This window comes from Salvelinus alpinus, chromosome 3, assembly GCF_045679555.1.
Source record: "Salvelinus alpinus chromosome 3, SLU_Salpinus.1, whole genome shotgun sequence".
NCBI classification, from domain to species: domain Eukaryota; kingdom Metazoa; phylum Chordata; class Actinopteri; order Salmoniformes; family Salmonidae; genus Salvelinus; species Salvelinus alpinus.
In genome coordinates this window covers 69,433,765-69,452,009 of record NC_092088.1, presented here as the reverse complement: position 1 = coordinate 69,452,009, position 18,245 = coordinate 69,433,765, and the positions used below count along the sequence as shown (strand labels likewise).

The window sequence follows — 18,245 nt, the reverse complement described above, 5'->3', positions numbered from 1 at the left end:
TGGTGGGGGATTTGAATACGGTTTTAAATACCTCTATGGACCATAAAGGAAATCACACTACAAACTATCACCCTCAGGCACTTAAGGAAATCATGAATGTCATGGATATATTGGAATTAGTGGATATATGAATACCCTGACCTAGTGAGATATACATGGCGGAGGCTTAATCAAGCAAGTCGTCTTGATTACTTATGTCATTCTCTCTGGCACCAAAAGTTTAAAAAGTGTTGATAGGGGACAGAATGTGGTCGGATCATCACATAATTGGCATATATATTTTTCTTACAGAATTTCCACGTGGGTGAGGATATTGAAAATTTAATCAAAGCCTACTGGATGATAACTTGTTTATAACTACAACAGAATAATTTATAACTTACTTTTTCCGACTTAACATAGGTACAGCAGATCCCCTTATTGTATGAGACACTTTTAAATGTTCCTTTAGAGGCCATGCAATTCAGTACTCATCTATAAAACAAAAGCAATTTAGATCAAAAGAGTCCATATTAACAAAGGAAATTGAAGGACTAACAGAACAGTTAGATAGCAATAAAAAACTGTACCATAGAGGCACAGAATAAGTTAGAGGAAAAACTAAAAGAAATGGAGTAACTTATTCACGAAAGTTCCAATGTAATATACACTGCTCAAAAAAAATAAGGGAACACTAAAATAACACATCCTAGATCTGAATGAATGAAATATTCTTATTAAATACTTTTCTTTACATAGTTGAATGTGCTGACAACAAAATCACACAAAAATTATCAATGTAAATCAAATTTATCAACCCATGGAGGTCTGGATTTGGAGTCACATTCAAAATTAAAGTGGAAAACCACACTACAGGCTGATCCAACTTTGATCTAATGTCCTTAAAACAAGTAAAAATGAGGCTCAGTAGTGTGTGTGGCCTCCACGTGCCTGTATGACCTCCCTACAACGCCTGGGCATGCTCCTGATGAGGTGGCGGATGGTCTCCTGAGGGATCGGTGACCCGTTCCTGTAGGTTCATGCTCTACAACATTCGCAGAGTACGACCCTGCCTCACGCAGGAAGCGGCGCAGGTCCTAATCCAGGCACTTGTCATCTCCCGTCTGGATTACTGCAACTCGCTGTTGGCTGGGCTCCCTGCCTGTGCCATTAAACCCCTACAACTCATCCAGAACGCCGCAGCCCGTCTGGTGTTCAACTTTCCCAAGTTCTCTCACGTCACCCCGCTCCTCCGCTCTCTCCACTGGCTTCCAGTTGAAGCTCGCATCCGCTACAAGACCATGGTGCTTGCCTACGGAGCTGTGAGGGGAACGGCACCTCCGTACCTTCAGGCTCTGATCAGGCCCTACACCCAAACAAGGGCACTGCGTTCATCCACCTCTGGCCTGCTCGCCTCCCTACCTCTGAGGAAGTACAGTTCCCGCTCAGCCCAGTCAAAACTGTTCGCTGCTCTGGCACCCCAATGGTGGAACAAACTCCCTCACGACGCCAGGTCAGCGGAGTCAATCACCACCTTCCGGAGACACCTGAAACCCCACCTCTTTAAGGAATACCTAGGATAGGATAAAGTAATCCTTCTAACCCCCCCCCCCCCCCTTAAAAGAGTTAGATGCACTATTGTAAAGTGGTTGTTCCACTGGATATCATAAGGTGAATGCACCAATTTGTAAGTCGCTCTGGATAAGAGCGTCTGCTAAATGACTTAAATGTAATGTAATGGATCTCCTCCCAGACCTGGACTAAAGCATCCGCCAACTCCTGGACAGTCTGTGGTGCAACGTGGCGTTGGTGGATGGAGCGAGACATGATGTCCCAGATGTGCTCAATTGGATTCAGGTCTGGGGAACGGGCGGGCAAGTCCATAGAATCAATGCCTTCCTCTTGCAGGAACTGCTGACACACTCCAGCCACATGAGGTCTAGCATTGTCTTGCATTAGGAGGAACCCAGGGCCAACCGCACCAGCATATGGTCTCACAAGGGGTCTGAGGATCTCATCTCGGTACCTAATGGCAGTCAGGCTACCTCTGGCGAGCACATGGAGGGCTGTGCGGCCCCCCAAAGAAATGCCACCCCACACCATGACTGACCCACCGCCAAACCGGTCATGCTGGAGGATGTTGCAGGCAGCAGAACGTTCTCCACGGCGTCTCCAGACTCTGTCACATCTGTCACATGTGCTCAGTGTGAACCTGCTTTCATCTGTGAAGAGCACAGGGCGCCAGTGGCGAATTTGCCAATCTTGGTGTTCTCGGGCAAATGCCAAACGTCCTGCACGGTGTTGGGCTGTAAGCACAACCCCCACCTGTAGACGTCGGGCCCTCATACCACCCTCATGGAGTCTGTTTCTGACCGTTTGAGCAGACACATGCACATTTGTGGCCTGCTGGAGGTCATTTTTCAGGGCTCTGGCAGTGCTCCACCTGCTCCTCCTTGCACAAAGGCAGAGGTAGCGGTCCTGCTGCTGGGTTGTTGCCCTCCTACGGCCTCCTCCACGTCTCCTGATGTACTGGCCTGTCTCCTGGTAGCGCCTCCATGCTCTGGACACTACGCTGACAGACACAGCAAACCTTCTTGCCACAGCTCGCATTGATGTGCCATCCTGGATGAGCTGCACTACCTGAGCCACTTGTGTGGGTTTCCTGGATGAGCTGCACTACCTGAGCCACTTGTGTGGGTTGTAGACTCCGTCTCATGCTACCACTAGAGTGAAAGCACCGCCAGCATTCAAAAGTGACCAAAACATCAGCCAGGAAGCATAGGAACTGAGAAGTGGTCTGTGGTCACCACCTGCAGAACCACTCCTTTATTGGGGGTGTCTTGCTAATTGCCTATAATTTCCACCTTTTGTCTATTCCATTTGCACAACAGCATGTGAAATGTATTGTCAATCAGTGTTGCTTCCTAAGTGGACAGTTTGATTTCACAGAAGTGTGATTGACTTGGAGTTACATTGTGTTGTTTAAGTGTTCCCTTTATTTTTTTGAGCAGTGTATTTTAAAAATTAAGCGAACTGGATGGAATATGGGGGAAAATACACCAAATTATTTTTCAATCTTCAACATAGAAATGCTACCAATTGTTTTTTATCGGAACTTGTCACAAATGATGGAGTCACGCATGATTCACCAAATTATATTTTTAATTAGGAAGTAAAGTACTTTAAGAATATGTTTTCATTTCATCCCCACTAACCGGAGCTAATTGTATGGAATTTTTTCCTATTAATAATGTCAAATTAACATCTGTACAGAAAGACTCATATGAAGGCCAAATTACAGAGGAGGAACTTCTTGATGCATTTGAAGCCTTTAAGGCTGGGAAAACTCCAGGGCAGGATGGCATACCAGTGGAAGTATACCAACCTTTTTTTTATATACTCAGAGGACCATTATTAGCATGTTTTAACCACCTATATAAATGATAGATTATCAGACACGCAACAAGGTCTGATTTCATTATTATTGAAACAGGATCCAAGTGGTATATATAAAGATCCAGTCCATTTAAAAAATTGGAGGTCTCTTACACTTCAGTGTTGTGACGCAAAAATTCTAGCTAAATGCGTGGTGCATAAAATTAAAAAGGTATTGTCAGATATTATTAATCCTAATCAGACAGGTTTTTTACATGGACAATGCGTTAGAGATAATATAAGACAAGTACTGGAAACAATAGAATACTATGAAATATCGGGGATACCAGGCTTGGTTTTCATAGCTGATTTCGAAAAAGCTTTTGATAAAGTACAACTGGAGTTTATATATAAATGCCTAGAATATTTCAATTTTGGAGAATCTCTTATAAAATGGGTTAAAGTTATGTATAGTAACCCTAGGTGTAAAATAGTAAATAATGGCTATATCTCAGAAAGTCTTAAACTATCAAGAGGAGTAAAACAAGGTTGTCCACTATTGGCATATCTATTTATTATTGCAATCGAAATGTTAGCTGTTAAAATTAGATCCAACAATAATATTAAGGGATTAGAAATCCGTGGCTTAAAAACAAAGGTGTCATTGTACGCTGATGATTCATGTTTTCTTTTAAAACCACAATTAGAATCCCTCCACAGCCTCATAGATGATCTAGATACTTTTGCTAACCTCTCTGGATTAAAACCAAATTATGATATGATATTGCGTATTGGATCACAAAATGTTGTAACTTTTACATTACCATGTAGTTTACCAATAAAATGGTCTGACGGGGATGTGGACATACTCAGTATACAAATCCCGAAAGAAAGAAATGATCTCACTCCAATACATGTTTATAGAAAGTTAGCAACAATAGATAAGATCTTGCTACCATGGAAAGGAAAATACCTGGCTATTTGTGGAAAAATCACCCTGATTAACTCTTTAGTCATATCACAGTTTACATATTTGCTTATGGTTTTGCCTACACCAAGTGACCTGTTTTTTAAAATTATATGAACAAAAAATATTCAGGGCAAAATTAAAAGGGCCTATTTAAATAAAGAATATGAATCGGAGGGCAGAAATGATTAAATATGAAAGCATTAGACCTCTCACTAAAGGCATCAGTCATACAAAGTTATGTTTAAATCCAAAATGGTTCTCTAGTGAATTGGTAGGAATGTCTCACTCCATGTTCAAGTATGGCCTTTTTCCCTTTATTCAGATTACAACTGCTCACTTTCGGTTGTTTGAAAACGAAATCATCTCCAAAATATCGTCTTTTTTAAACAAGCCTTAGAAAGTTGGTTGCAATGTCCGTTTAATCCACCTGAAAAGATAGAACAAATAATACAATAATAATAAATAATAATAATAATTATAAATCTGATTCACCAAATTATATTTTGAATTAGGAAGTAAAGTACTTTAAGAATATGTTTTCATTTCATCCCCACTAACCGGAGCTATTTGTATGGAATTTTTTCCTATTAATAATGTCAAATTAACATCTGTACAGAAAGACTCATATGAAGGCCAAATTACAGAGGGACTTCTTGATGCAATTGAAACCTTTAAGGTGTTAATATTGTGGTTAAACTCAAATACACTTATTGATAATAAAAAAAATGTACAATTAAATTTTTTTTTTAAACGTATTTTTTGAGAAAATTTAAATAAAAAAATTTATTACAAAAATTTATTTTATTTTTATAATTTTTGTAAATGACATCATAAATATGACTCGTTGAGTTATGTTACACATGCAGCTAACACAGACATATGGAAATGTCTTCTCTACCCAAAATTACAACCAACTAATTGCAGCATGACCACAAAAATGGAAGAGGCAAGTAGAAGGGGGAAAAAGTAAGTAACTTGTCTGTCGGCCCTGCATTAAAGACCATAAATGTTTATGGTTCATTGAACAAGAATGGGAAACAGTGTTTAAACCCTTTACAATGAAGATCTGTGAAGTTATTTGGATTTTTATGAAATATCTCTGAAAGACAGGGCTTATATATGTATGTATGTATGTATGTATGTATGTATGTATGTATGTATGTATGTATGTATATATGTGTGTATGCATATGTATATGTATGGGTATGTACATTATGTATGTATGTATATGGATATACAGTTGAAGTTGGAAGTTTATGTACACCTTAGCCAAATATATTTAAACTCAGTTTTTTACAATTCCTGACATTTAATCTGAGTAAAGATTCTCTGTCTTAGGTCAGTTAGTATCACCACTTTATTTTCAGAATGTGAAATGTCAGAATAATAGTAGAGAGAATAATTTACTTCAGCTTTGGTATTATTGCCTTTAAATTGTTTAACTTAGGTCAAACGTTTCGACTAGCTTTCCACAAGCTTCCCACAATAAGTTGGGTGAATTTTGGCCCATTCCTCCTGACAGAGCTGGTGTAACTGTGTCAGGTTTGTAGGCCTCCTTGCTCGCACACGCTTTTTCAGTTCTGCCCACAAATGTTCTATAGGCTTGAGGTCAGGGCTTTGTGATGGCCACTCCAATACCTTGACTTTGTTGTCCTTAAGCCATTTTGCCACAATTTTGGAAGTATACTTGGGGTCATTGTCCATTTGGAAGACCCATTTGCGACCAAGCTTTAACTTCCTGAATGTCTTGAGATGCTGCTTCAATATATCCACATAATTTTGCTTCCTCATGATGCCATCTATTTTGTGAAGTGCACCAGTCCCTCCTGCAGTAAAGCACCCCCACAACATGATGCTGCCACCCCTGTGCTTCACGGTTGGGAGGGTGTTCTTTGGCTTGCAAGCCTCCCCCTTTTTCCTCCAAACATAACGATGAACATTATCGCCAAACAGTTCTATTTTTGTTTCATCAGTCAGACCAGAGGACATTTCTCCAAAAGGTACAATCTTTGTCCCCATGTGCAGTTGCAAACCGTAGTCTGGCTTTTTTTCTGGTGGTTTTGGAGCAATGGCTTCTTCCTTGCTGAGCGGCCTTTTTTCTGAGGTCTTGGCTGATTTCTTTAGATTTTCCCATGGTGTCAAGCAAAGAGGCACTGAGTTTGAAGGTAGACCTTGAAATACATCCACAGGTGCACCTCCAGTTGACTCAAATGATGTCAATTATCCTATCAGAAGCTTCTAAAGCCATTACATTTTCTGGAATTTTCCAAGCTGTTTAATTGCACGGTGAACTTCGTGTATGTAAACTTCTGATCCACTGGAATTGTGATACAGTGAATTATAAGTTAAATAATCTGTCTGTAAACAATTTTTGGAAAAAGGACTTGTCATGCACAAAGTAGATGTCCTAACCGACTTGCCAAAACTATAGTTTGTTAACAACAAATTTGTGGAGTGGTTGAAAAACAAGTTTTAATGACTCCAACCTAAGTGTATGTAAACTTCCGACTTCAACTGTATATATTTACCCCCAAAAATATATGGGGAATTGGAAATGATGCAGACAATTACATTGATGGAAGCAACAATCTTCCCGCAATATTAAAGCTGATCCACCCCCTAAAAACATTATCTGCTCTGGTGCATTCAATATAATCACTGACTGACTGTGTTCTGTCTCTGTTTCTTTTATAGAATCTGAGCTGCTCCAGAGCTTCAGCCCAAGTGCTCCTAGTCCTGGCTTTGTTCAGACAGGTCACCTGTCGTTTCGCATCACCTGATTCCAAAATTCACCCCACTCCACAGGTGACCATTCTCAATTTATAGTAAACTCTAGGCAGTTTCCTGGACACAGATTAAGCCTAGTCCTGGACTAAAAAGCATTCTAAATGGAGATTCTTCATCTAACGCGCTTATTAGTCCAGGACTAAGGTCAATCTGTGTCTGGGAAACTGTCCCTTATTGTTATAAACTCATGTGGTATGAAATGTATTTTTTCCCCTGCCTTCTCCTTACAGGAGACAAGGAAACTGGATGACTTCCTGAAGCACAGCCTACCAGGTGAATTCAGAGAGCTCTGCACAGCGCTGTTATCCAATCAGATAGGTGGACTCCAGATCTCCCAGATTGTCCCACCTCAACGACGCCTCCTTTTGGAGCTCCTGGTCCATGCATACGCTGTGCTCGTCAGTGGGACTACACTGCTGGCTCCACTCCACCAGATAGCTTCCCAGCCTCAAAATATGACGGTGAGGCACTCTTTTCTCTGATACACAGAATCCCAAATTAACCCCCAGCCCTTACCCCCTTGGCACTTGTGATGAAGGGGTAAGGGATATCTCTACAAGTGGGATAGTGGCTGGGGTTGATACTGTAATAAGATCATTGAGGCTAATAACCAGTTGTCCCACAGGGCTCCTATTTGCCCACCATGCCAGATGATCACACTAGTGAGGCTCGCCAGTGGATGACTAAAGAGGACAAAATCAAGATGTACTGTGAGTATTTGCTTGCAAATGTATTCTCGTGGTATTGCTTTTGACATCATCATCGCTTGTTGATATGCAGTAGTACTTAATCATTTGACTATTTTGATTGCAGTTTGTGCCAACGGTCATGCGTGTTTTGTTGGAGAGGTGAGAGATATTTTCTTGTTTTTTTTTGTAGGTATCTCATTTAGCAGTTTCTTCCTATAAATTTGACTCTGTTCTTCTTCTTTATCTTAGTGCGGGAAACCAGTGGCAAAATCCAAATGCCTTGACTGCGGTGTTCCAGTTGGTGGTGTTGGTCATAACCCAGTTGATGGATTTACTGCTGCTCAACAAAGGTCCTTTGCTTAACCGTCTCTCCCAATATACAACTGAGAAATCTAGTTCATGAGTTAATGCCACATTGACCTTTGACCTCTGTGTGTAAATTTAGTGTGGGGGATCAGACCAGGACGGGTCACATTTTGGGAGAGGCTTTTCGTAGGGCTGAGGCCCCAGAGAGACAGATGTCACCAGCCCAGTCCAGTATCCTTCGACTGCTCAACCACCTGGCCATGCTGCAAGGGACCATCAAAAACTACCAGGTAAGGCCCGACCAATATCTCAAGCTAACATCAAGTAGTTGGAATAGGCATCACAAGAAACCTGTGCTCGGAAGTACATTGATAACGTCTGGACAATATCTCAAGGAATTATCAACTGTTGAAATGGGCATAAAGCCATTATGTTGGTTAAGTTAACTGTGTGATAAAAATAATGTTTCTTTGTCTGTGCAGGCAGTCAGTCAGATGATCCACCCTGGTGTCCGAGATGTCCTGGGGTTCATGTGGAGCCACCTTGAGAAGGACATGGAGGTGCTGGGTCGGACACTGGATCAGAACATGGACAACACGGCTGTTATAATTCATCTGGTTCTCCAAGCCTGTCTGGAGTTCACTGCAGGTTATTACACTTTTCTTCCATTTTGTTTTAATAAATCGTTTCTACAAATAGTTTTACAAATATTATATAAAAAATATAAATATAATGTTCCCCACAATTCTTACAAAGAAATGTCTAAAATATTTCCATGTAATGGTTGCACCTCAGAGTATTTGAGTGAGTTTGTGACTTCAGCTGAACCAGGTTATCGCCACACAAGACCTGACCTGTCCTCTCGACGTGGACGGGAACAGTGGGAGAAACTGGTCTGTGATGCAGTTATCAACCCAATAATCCAGGTATGGTCCAACTGGGATTAGTTTAGGCTTCTGGTAACACTTTATTTGAAGGTTTGCAGGGTACGTACATAAGGACATTAATAACACAGTCATCCTTCCTGGTGAAGGACTATACTGATTTGGGACACTAAACTACGTCCAATATTTTTATTGTACCTATTAACCCACCCATTTGATCTCCAGCATCTAAGGAGGAAACTGTCTGAAGCTCAGTTCAGTATCAGTGCAGATGACAGGCTGGGTGGAAGCCCACTGATGAGACTACTCTATGCGGACCCCCGACCCATGCTGCCCCTGCTGCCCTCCCACTCAGACTGCCCCACACACCACTCCTCCTTCTGGAGTCTGTCTGAAACCCTCACCGTGGAGCACTTCTCTCAGAGAGTGGACCAGGAGCAGGGACGCAACACCGTACCCCTCCTCAAACTCTTCCTAAAGAAGGTAACTGGAAATAAAACTGATCAAGAATGGGATTCAAAAGAAGAAATCACTCCATTCCATTATATTGACCTTCATCATGTGACATTATGTTATCCACATTATTACCTGTTTATAGAGAATGGAGTATGTTATGGGAGAGTTTCCATACTTGTCCGTGTGCTTAAAGACATGTTTGTCTGTATGTATTTGTCCACTGTAGGTGCTGTGTGTGAGACAGCTCCACCATCTACCAGAGCTGGCTGCCTTACAGGCGGACTTGTCCAGAATGTTTCCCCTGACAGCTGAGATGACCAGTCAGAGTATTGCCCAGGTGTTGCAGCACATACCAACAGGTATGTGGGAGTTATTATTCAGGTTGATCGATCAATCAACCACTCAATCAATGAGTGGTTTGACTGTCACCAAACTATACCATTGTAGGGTACCAGAAGAAAGTGCTGCTTGGGAGAATGAAGGTCTTCATGAATGTGTGGAACTGCCTTAGGATGGACGTGGCCAACAATGGTATGTACAGAAAGCACATTTATTCCCCACTATATACTAACCACTGTTTTGTGTCCATTTGCACAGTGTATGGGGAATCTTGTCGGATAAAATAGTCCTGTCTGTATCTTTTTTTAATTTTACCTTTATTTAACTAGGCAAGTCAGTTAATTAAGAACAAATTCTTATTTTCAATGACGGCCTAGGAACAGTGGGTTAACTGCCTTGTTCGGGGCCAGAACAACAGATTTTTTTACCTTGTCAGCTCGGGGATTCAAACTTGCAACCTTTCGGTTACTAGTCCAACGCTTTAACCACTACCTGCCGCCCCATCTAACTCTGTGTCTTGATGTGTGTGTATCGCATGTGTTTTGAGCAGCAGATTTAGGTGTGACACCACAGGTTTGTGAGAAGGAGCTGACCATGGAGAGCTCTGGGGAGTTCCTGTCACCCTGTCGTCACGGTCCAGGGTCCTGCCTCCAGATTCTGGTCAAATTCCTGTTAGAGACTCACAACAGCTTGGTCAGAGAGGTTAGGAGACTCAGTCACCATGACAACAGGTTAGTCACACCTACCAAACCTCTACTTTTGATCATTTGATTGGCTAATATATGGACTTTGCGATTTTGATAGGCTTTGAAGACTCTGTATACAAAAATTTTCTCAGACTGAGTAGGAGCTGATCTAGGATGAGTTTCTCCATTTAAATCATTATGATTAACATCAGCACTCCTACTCTGAGGCACTTTATGAATATTGGCAGTGGTTCCCCATCCCATTCATTATGATTTAAAAGTCTAAACTGATCCTAGACCAGCACTCCTACTCTGAAACTGATCCTAGACCGGGCCCTGAATCTTAACTGTGAGATGTTTTACTTACACCCCTGCAGTGCCTACAGTGTTCCTTTGGAGGGGGTGTCAGAGACACAGTTGACCCTGTGCCACCCTGAGAGGGAGCTGCTCCCCCTGGTGTTATCCCACTGTCATTACACCCTGAGGACACACAGGGAGACAGACAGCTGCTACAACCTGATGGACATCCAGGCACAACTGGCCCGCCGCTTCCTAGCTGGGAAACCAAGCATCCAAGCCGTAAGAAACAGAACTTTGAGATATCATATTGATACAATTATTGTGCCTAAGAAACGTCCATATTTTGCCATTGTTCTCCGTTAGTATATATATATATATTTCATTTTCCATTGACATTTTAGTAATTTAGCAGACGCTCTTATCTAGTGCGACTTACAGTTACTTTGTGCGTTCGTCTTAAAGTGATGCTCAAGAACTGTTGTATAATTTCAGCCGGTAGTTTTGAAAGGGGTGCTCACGAGCCAAAACGGGTCCATGTTTTTTGTGTACTACCACGTCATTCAATTGTGTACTACATCATCCATTTCGTATGATATGTTACGTGCTGCAAACATATATATATTTTTTTGTGCAAATCATTTAAGTCATTTAGCAGATCCTATGATATGTTACGAATCCAATTCGTACAAAATGTTATGAACTTGTTGTGCTTAAGATCCAGGACTGCATCTTTAAGATAGCTAGGTAAGACAACCACATACTGTATAACAGTCATAGTAAGTAGTTTTCCTCGGTAAAGTCGTTATCAGCAAAGGCAATGCTAGTAGGAAAATAAATGATATATATTTTTTTAATCATATACATTTCCAGTAGCAGGTATACTAACCAGGCATGTATTTGCAGGACACCTCAAGGTACTTGAACAGACATCAGCAAGACTTCTCAGTAGTCCTTGATGAAGTCAGGGCTAAGATACCTCAGGTAAACATACGTTTGCGCTCAGTTTAAGACTATCCTTTTTTTTTAAGCATTGAAGTCATGCCCAGCCGCCATGGATTCAATACCAACCAAGTATGTACGCACACAGGAGTTTTCCCCAGTGGAATTTGAAAGGGCCATTTTGTTTCAAGGTCAAATTCCTAAACCCACCATACCCCACTCTGTTTCCATTCACTGGGCTGGGAGGTAGTCTCCCCAGCTATGCGTCACTGTGCCCAGCTCTCTGCTTACAGTTGTTCTGTCTGTCTGTCTCTCTGTCTGTCATTCCATCTGTTGTCCTGTCTGTCAGGAGTCGCTGAAGGGCTCCGTTAGCTGTGCTATGAGGACAGGACTGTGTTCATACACTGATGTGTGTGACGCTGTGTTTGCGGTGGAGATTGGCCTGCGGTTCCTGGGGAAGACTAGCGGAGTGCCCCAAGCACCACTCTTGTCCTACCTTACTGAGTCGCTCAAGATGGGCCCACATATCTCTAGCAGTGTAGCCAAGGTAGAGTAACTCTTAACTCCAGCAATGTCTCCACCTAATGCCCAGAGATGCAGTAATTCATGTTTATTCCTTGTATCTATTTTTGTCCGGGTAGATTATGCATGTGCTCTCCTCATGACTCTCATTCCTAAGGCACAAATATACTACTATATGTAAAATATATGTTATAGAGAGACCACTCTATTACAGAGGTCCCCCTGCTTTGGCCCTTTTGACTGTACCCCTCTCACATATCTCTGTCCCAGGTCCTTGGAGAGAGCAGACTGGAACACAGCACATTCACCTGGCAGCTCCTTACCTGCTGGAAGTCTGAGCTGATGCTGAGCAGAGGACAGGTGAGTTAATATATAGCTCATACCTGTATCTCCACGGGTGAGTTAACATATAGCCTATACTTGTTTCTCCACAGGTGAGTTAACATACAGTGGGGCAAAAAAGTATTTAGTCAGCCACCAATTGTGCAAGTTCTCCCACTTAAAAAGATGAGAGAGGCCTGTAATTTTCATCATAGGTACACTTCAACTATGACAGACAAAATGAGGAAAGAAAATCCAGAAAATCACATTGTAGGATTTTTAATGAATTTATTTGCAAATTATGGTGGAAAATAAGTATTTGGTCACCTACAAACAAGCAAGATTTCTGGCTCTCACAGACCTGTAACTTCTTCTTTAAGAGGTTCCTCTGTCCTCCACTCGTTACCTGTATTAATGGCACCTGTTTGAACTTGTTATCAGTATAAAAGACACCTGTCCACAACCTCAAATAGTCACACTCCAAACTCCACTATGGCCAAGACCAAAGAGCTGTCAAAGGACACCAGAAACAAAATTGTAGACCTGCACCAGGCTGGGAAGACTGAATCTGCAATAGGTAAGCAGCTTGGTTTGAAGAAATCAACTGTGGGAGCAATTATTAGGAAATGGAAGACATACAAGACCACTGATAATCTCCCTCGATCTGGGGCTCCACGCAAGATCTCACCCCGTGGGGTCAAAATGATCACAAGAACGGTGAGCAAAAATCCCAGAACCACACGGGGGGACCTAGTGAATGACCTGCAGAGAGCTGGGAAAAAAGTAACAAAGCCTACCATCAGTAACACACTACGCCGCCAGGGACTCAAATCCTGCAGTGCCAGACGTGTCCCCCTGCTTAAGCCAGTACATGTCCAGGCCCGTCTGAAGTTTGCTAGAGAGCATTTGGATGATCCAGAAGAAGATTGGGAGAATGTCATGTGGTCAGATGAAACCAAAATAGAACTTTTTGGTAAAAACTCAACTCGTCGTGTTTGGAGGACAAAGAATGCTGAGTTGCATCCAAAGAACACCATACCTACTGTGAAGCATGGGGGTGGAAACATCATGCTTTGGGGATGTTTTTCTGCAAAGGGACCAGGACGACTGATCCGTGTAAAGGAAAGAATGAATTGGGCCATGTATTGTGAGATTTTGAGTGAAAACCTCCTTCCATCAGCAAGGGCATTGAAGATGAAACGTGGCTGGGTCTTTCAGCATGACAATGATCCCAAACACACCGCCCGGGCAACGAAGGAGTGGCTTCGTAAGAAGCATTTCAAGGTCCTGGAGTGGTCTAGCCAGTCTCCAGATCTCAACCCCATAGAAAATCTTTGGAGGGAGTTGAAAGTCCGTGTTGCCCAGGAACAGCCCCAAAACATCACTGCTCTAGAGGAGATCTGCATGGAGGAATGGGCCAAAATACCAGCAACAGTGTGTGAAAACCTTGTGAAGACTTACAGAAAAAGTTTGACCTCTGTCATTGCCAACAAAGGGTATATAACAAAGTATTGAGTTAAACTTTTGTTATTGACCAAATACTTATTTTCCACCATAATTTGCAAATAAATTCATTAAAAATCCTACAATGTGATTTTCTGGATTTTTTTTTCTCATTTTGTCTGTCATAGTTGAAGTGTACCTATGATGAAAATTACAGGCCTCTCTCATCTTTTTAAGTGGGAGAACTTGCACAATTGGTGGCTGACTAAATACTTTGTTGCCCCACTGTATGCAGTACACATCAAATTGGCCAGCATCGATTTTTCAGTGTTACATTTCTAGTGTTGATTCAGTAGTTCTGTGAGTGAAATTAACACTCAGTGGTGTAAAATAACCCCCAGTGTTGGTGTTAACAACCAGAGTTATTGTTTTACACTGTGGAGAGTAAAACAGTCAGGCAGTTAGTTAGATATACCAGTTCTAATCATAACAATAAGTGAGATTAAATTATCCCTACTGATCTTTTCATATCAATGAATCTGTGGATAGACCGAGCCCAAATCACTTTTAAAGACCAAACCAACAATACAAATTCTGTCAGTGAAGTGAAACTCCCCCTCTGTGACCACATTTGGTAGTTTGTCAACCCTTTCACCCACCTGACCCTTGACATCTGTTAACCACCACTGGTTGACCTCAGGTACCACATGCAGGCTGTCAGCCTCCATCTGAGCTGTAAATCCAGGCAACGAGTGACATTGGACATGGCAGGCGTTGAATCAAAAACAAATGTTGATAAAAAAAAAAAAGTGATTTTCTGTTTATTATAATAATACATGGGATTTATATAGCGCTTTTCTAACACTCAGAGCTAGTGGGAAAGATGCTTGTTTGAATCTCAGCTGGTCCTCCTTGTAGATACTGTAGCTTAATTCATGTGCATTTCATTTCTCATTAATTAGCTTTTCTTATTTAACTCTGCATTGTTGAGAAAGAGCTTCTAAGTTAGCATTTCACTGTCAGGTTTACACCTGTTGTATTCGGCGTTTGTGACAAATACAGTTTGATTTGATTCATAATTTGATTTAATGAAAAGCTAGTCTTGTTCTCCTCTTCTGATGATGTGAGTCAGAAATGTAATCAGATCTAGGATCTGTTTTTCTATTCCTAATTATATCACTTATATCACTGTGATTTATCTTGTGCTTGCTGCATATGGATGTCATGTGTTTGCAGGACCCGTTCCAGAGGCTGCCATCAGAGTTCCAGCAGAAGTTATCCGAGGAGGAGAGGAGAGAGCTGAGGGTCTTCTTCAGTGGGACAGACATTGACATACTCTCCCTGGAGCTGCATGAAATCCTCCTCCTGAAGACCAACACTCAGGCTTTTTCAGACGAGGCTTATCTACCACACTGGGAGTAAGGGCCCATTTTGTATTATATATTTTTTGCATTTTTTTAATACATTATTATACAGAGCAGAGCTAGTGGGAAAGATGGTTAACACTGAGAGATGTGTGTGCTGTAGACTACCTAGGTCACAGTGGGGCTAAGGGCCGTTTTGGCTGCTTTCTGCTATTGTCGTCAACACATTGGAAATCCAGATCTCACCATTTTTTATTGTCATGAACAGTAACTCACAAAACAAACCTCTTATGTAATTAACAGTAACTGACTAAACAAACCTCTTATGGTAGTTAACAGTAACTGACTAAACAAATCTTTTATGGTCATTAACAGTAACTGACTAAACAAATCTTATATGGTCATTAACAGTAACTGACTAAACAAACCTCTTATGGTAGTTAACAGTAACTGACTAAACAAATCTTATATGGTCATTAATCTTGGCGCACAGATCCCTTTAGCGGGATCATTTTCGTCAACATCCGCTGAATTTCAGAGCGCCAAATTCAAATTAAATTACTAAAAATATTTAATTTCGTGAAATCACAAGTGCAATATACCAAAACACAGCTTAGCTTGTTGTTAATCCACCTGTCGTGTCAGATTTTGAAAATATGCTTTACAGCGAAAGCAATCCAAGCGTTTGTGTGAGGAAATCGATCAGTAGACAAAACATTACAAACAGCTAGTAGCAAAGTAGCTTGGACACGAAAGTCAGAAAAGCAATAAAATGAATTGCTTACCTTTAATGATCTTCGGATGTTTGCACTCACGAGACTCCCAGTTACACAATACATTTTCATTTTGTTCGATAAAGATTATTTTTCTATCCAAAAACCTCCATTTGGTTGGCGCGTTTTGTTGAGTAATCCACAGGCTCGTGCAGGTCATGACGGGCAGACGAAAATTCCAAATAGTATCCGTAAAGTTCGTAGAAACATGTCAAACGTTTTTATAATCAATCGTCATGTTGTTTTTAACATAAATAATCGATAATATTTCAACCGGACGGTAAACTATTCAATACAAGAGAGAAAGAAAATGTTGAGCTACCACTGTCGTCGCACGCATGAACTAATCGAAGGACATCTGGCAGTCCACTGAAGCGATGTGATAAATCTCGCTCATTTTTCAGAATAAAAGCTTGAAACTAGGTCTAAAGACTCTTCACACCCTGTGGAAGCCATAGGAAAAGGAATCTGGTTGATATCCCTTTAAATGGAAGAAAGGCAGGCAATGGAACAGGGATTTCTCAAAATAAGAGGCACTTCCTGGTTGGATTTCCTCAGGTTTTCACCTGCAAAATCAGTTCTGTTATACTCACAGACAATTTTTTGACAGTTTTGGAAACGTTAGAGTGTTTTCTATCCTAATCTGCCAAGTATTATATGCATATTCTAGCATCTGGGCCTGAGAAATAGGCCGTTTACTTTGGGAACGTTATTTTTCCAAACATAAAATACTGCCCCCTAGCTTCAAGAGGCTAACCATTTGTGGCTGAATGAAGGATTGGTGGGGGAAAATGTCGCACAAATGTGTAAAACACATTATTTACAAAGCATTTTAATTATTTGATTAGCACTGCTGTCATTAACATCATTACCCACCTTTTGACAGGACTTTGATGTTGATTATACATTTTCCTGATCTTAAAAAATATAGCAACAAAGAACGTGTTCCCCTTGTATTTTCAGTGATTACCACCCTGTCCCTACCCCTGGCCACACTTTGATGTTTTTAGCCTAGAGGAATCTGTCAATCCGTTTATATGGACACTTTCAATCCCAATAAAGCAGGAGCAAACACTGAGAGACACACAGAGAGAGATCCCACAGGGACATGAGGCGGGCCCTTTTGAATCCTAGGGGCCAGGAGGGGCCAGAAGGCTCCGGGGTGTGATGCTTACCGGCGCCCATCTGTCAGTGGAAAGGGACTTAAGTGATATACACTCAGCCGGCACAGGTCACCCCTGCCCCCTTACTAAACCAGCAGCTGGGGCTAGGGACTGAATAGGAATGCAGCGTGTGGTGAGGACAATGGGGTTGCAATGCTAACTGTTGCCTCCTCTCTTCCTCCTCTCCTTCATGGCTGTTTCTGGTGTGTGTGTGTGTGTGTGTGTGTGTGTGTGTGTGTGTGTCCGTCCACAGCATCAGGTCTACTCTAGACAACCATCTGGATAAGAAGAGACTCCCACCCATGCCTGGGCTTGACTCCCTACCAGAGGACATCACTCTGGACAAAGGGGCAGATATGTGGAGAATGGCTGTAGAGTTTAGAAAGAGATAAGAAGAGGATGCTGGTTTTGATGGTTGTTTATTTTTACATTGTGGCCAATGAAAGTATCTTAACAGAGTTTGATTATTCAGCAAATATAAAGTTTGAATCCGAACAAGGACCAATTATGTGCGCTTGAGCAAGGCACTTTAACTTAATTGCTCCTGTAAGTCGTGCTGAATAAGAGAGTCTGACAAATTACTAAAATGTCAAATGTAATTATGATTATTTCCTTCCTAATGATTACATATTAGGCTATCTCTAGTTCCTCGGCTAACTTCATATAGGCAATTATTCCCACAGTCTTGTGTGTGAATATTGTCCATTATCTCTAAAGACCCTGTACTAGTTAACACCCATCCAACCTTTACCCAGCAGTAAAAAGGGGTTTCTAGTAGCCTGTATGTTTCTATGCGTTGTTGGTCCACCAAAATAAAGATGTTCTATTACAGCGAGTAACATTATATTGTCTATTTTACTTGTTTTCATATGTTCTACTTGAAAAGATATATATAAATGAAACAAATGTTCAAGTTACCATAAACCGTGTTGAAACGTGCGTTGGTTAG

General features: G+C 41.4%; 1 protein-coding gene across 4 annotated transcripts in view; it reads left to right on the top strand.

Moving 5' to 3' along the window:
• The window catches only part of rnf213b (ring finger protein 213b), an 85,413-nt gene extending 67,273 nt beyond the window's left edge, over nucleotides 1-18,140 (top strand). For 3 of the 4 annotated variants that reach the window (XM_071393858.1, XM_071393857.1, XM_071393859.1), the window contains exons 46-63: nucleotides 7,019-7,129; nucleotides 7,342-7,572; nucleotides 7,737-7,821; nucleotides 7,925-7,959; nucleotides 8,050-8,150; nucleotides 8,246-8,396; nucleotides 8,589-8,754; nucleotides 8,902-9,032; nucleotides 9,216-9,473; nucleotides 9,673-9,805; nucleotides 9,894-9,977; nucleotides 10,336-10,516; nucleotides 10,849-11,050; nucleotides 11,675-11,752; nucleotides 12,060-12,257; nucleotides 12,503-12,592; nucleotides 15,233-15,414; nucleotides 17,550-18,140. In XM_071393858.1, the coding sequence (XP_071249959.1) occupies nucleotides 7,019-7,129; nucleotides 7,342-7,572; nucleotides 7,737-7,821; nucleotides 7,925-7,959; nucleotides 8,050-8,150; nucleotides 8,246-8,396; nucleotides 8,589-8,754; nucleotides 8,902-9,032; nucleotides 9,216-9,473; nucleotides 9,673-9,805; nucleotides 9,894-9,977; nucleotides 10,336-10,516; nucleotides 10,849-11,050; nucleotides 11,675-11,752; nucleotides 12,060-12,257; nucleotides 12,503-12,592; nucleotides 15,233-15,414; nucleotides 17,550-17,688 (2,556 nt within the window). In that variant the 3' untranslated portion in view covers nucleotides 17,689-18,140. The remainder of the gene's footprint in view (nucleotides 1-7,018; nucleotides 7,130-7,341; nucleotides 7,573-7,736; nucleotides 7,822-7,924; nucleotides 7,960-8,049; nucleotides 8,151-8,245; nucleotides 8,397-8,588; nucleotides 8,755-8,901; nucleotides 9,033-9,215; nucleotides 9,474-9,672; nucleotides 9,806-9,893; nucleotides 9,978-10,335; nucleotides 10,517-10,848; nucleotides 11,051-11,674; nucleotides 11,753-12,059; nucleotides 12,258-12,502; nucleotides 12,593-15,232; nucleotides 15,415-17,549) is intronic. The other variant, XM_071393861.1, reaches the window with a different exon arrangement.
• The last annotated feature ends 105 nt before the right edge of the window (nucleotides 18,141-18,245 follow it).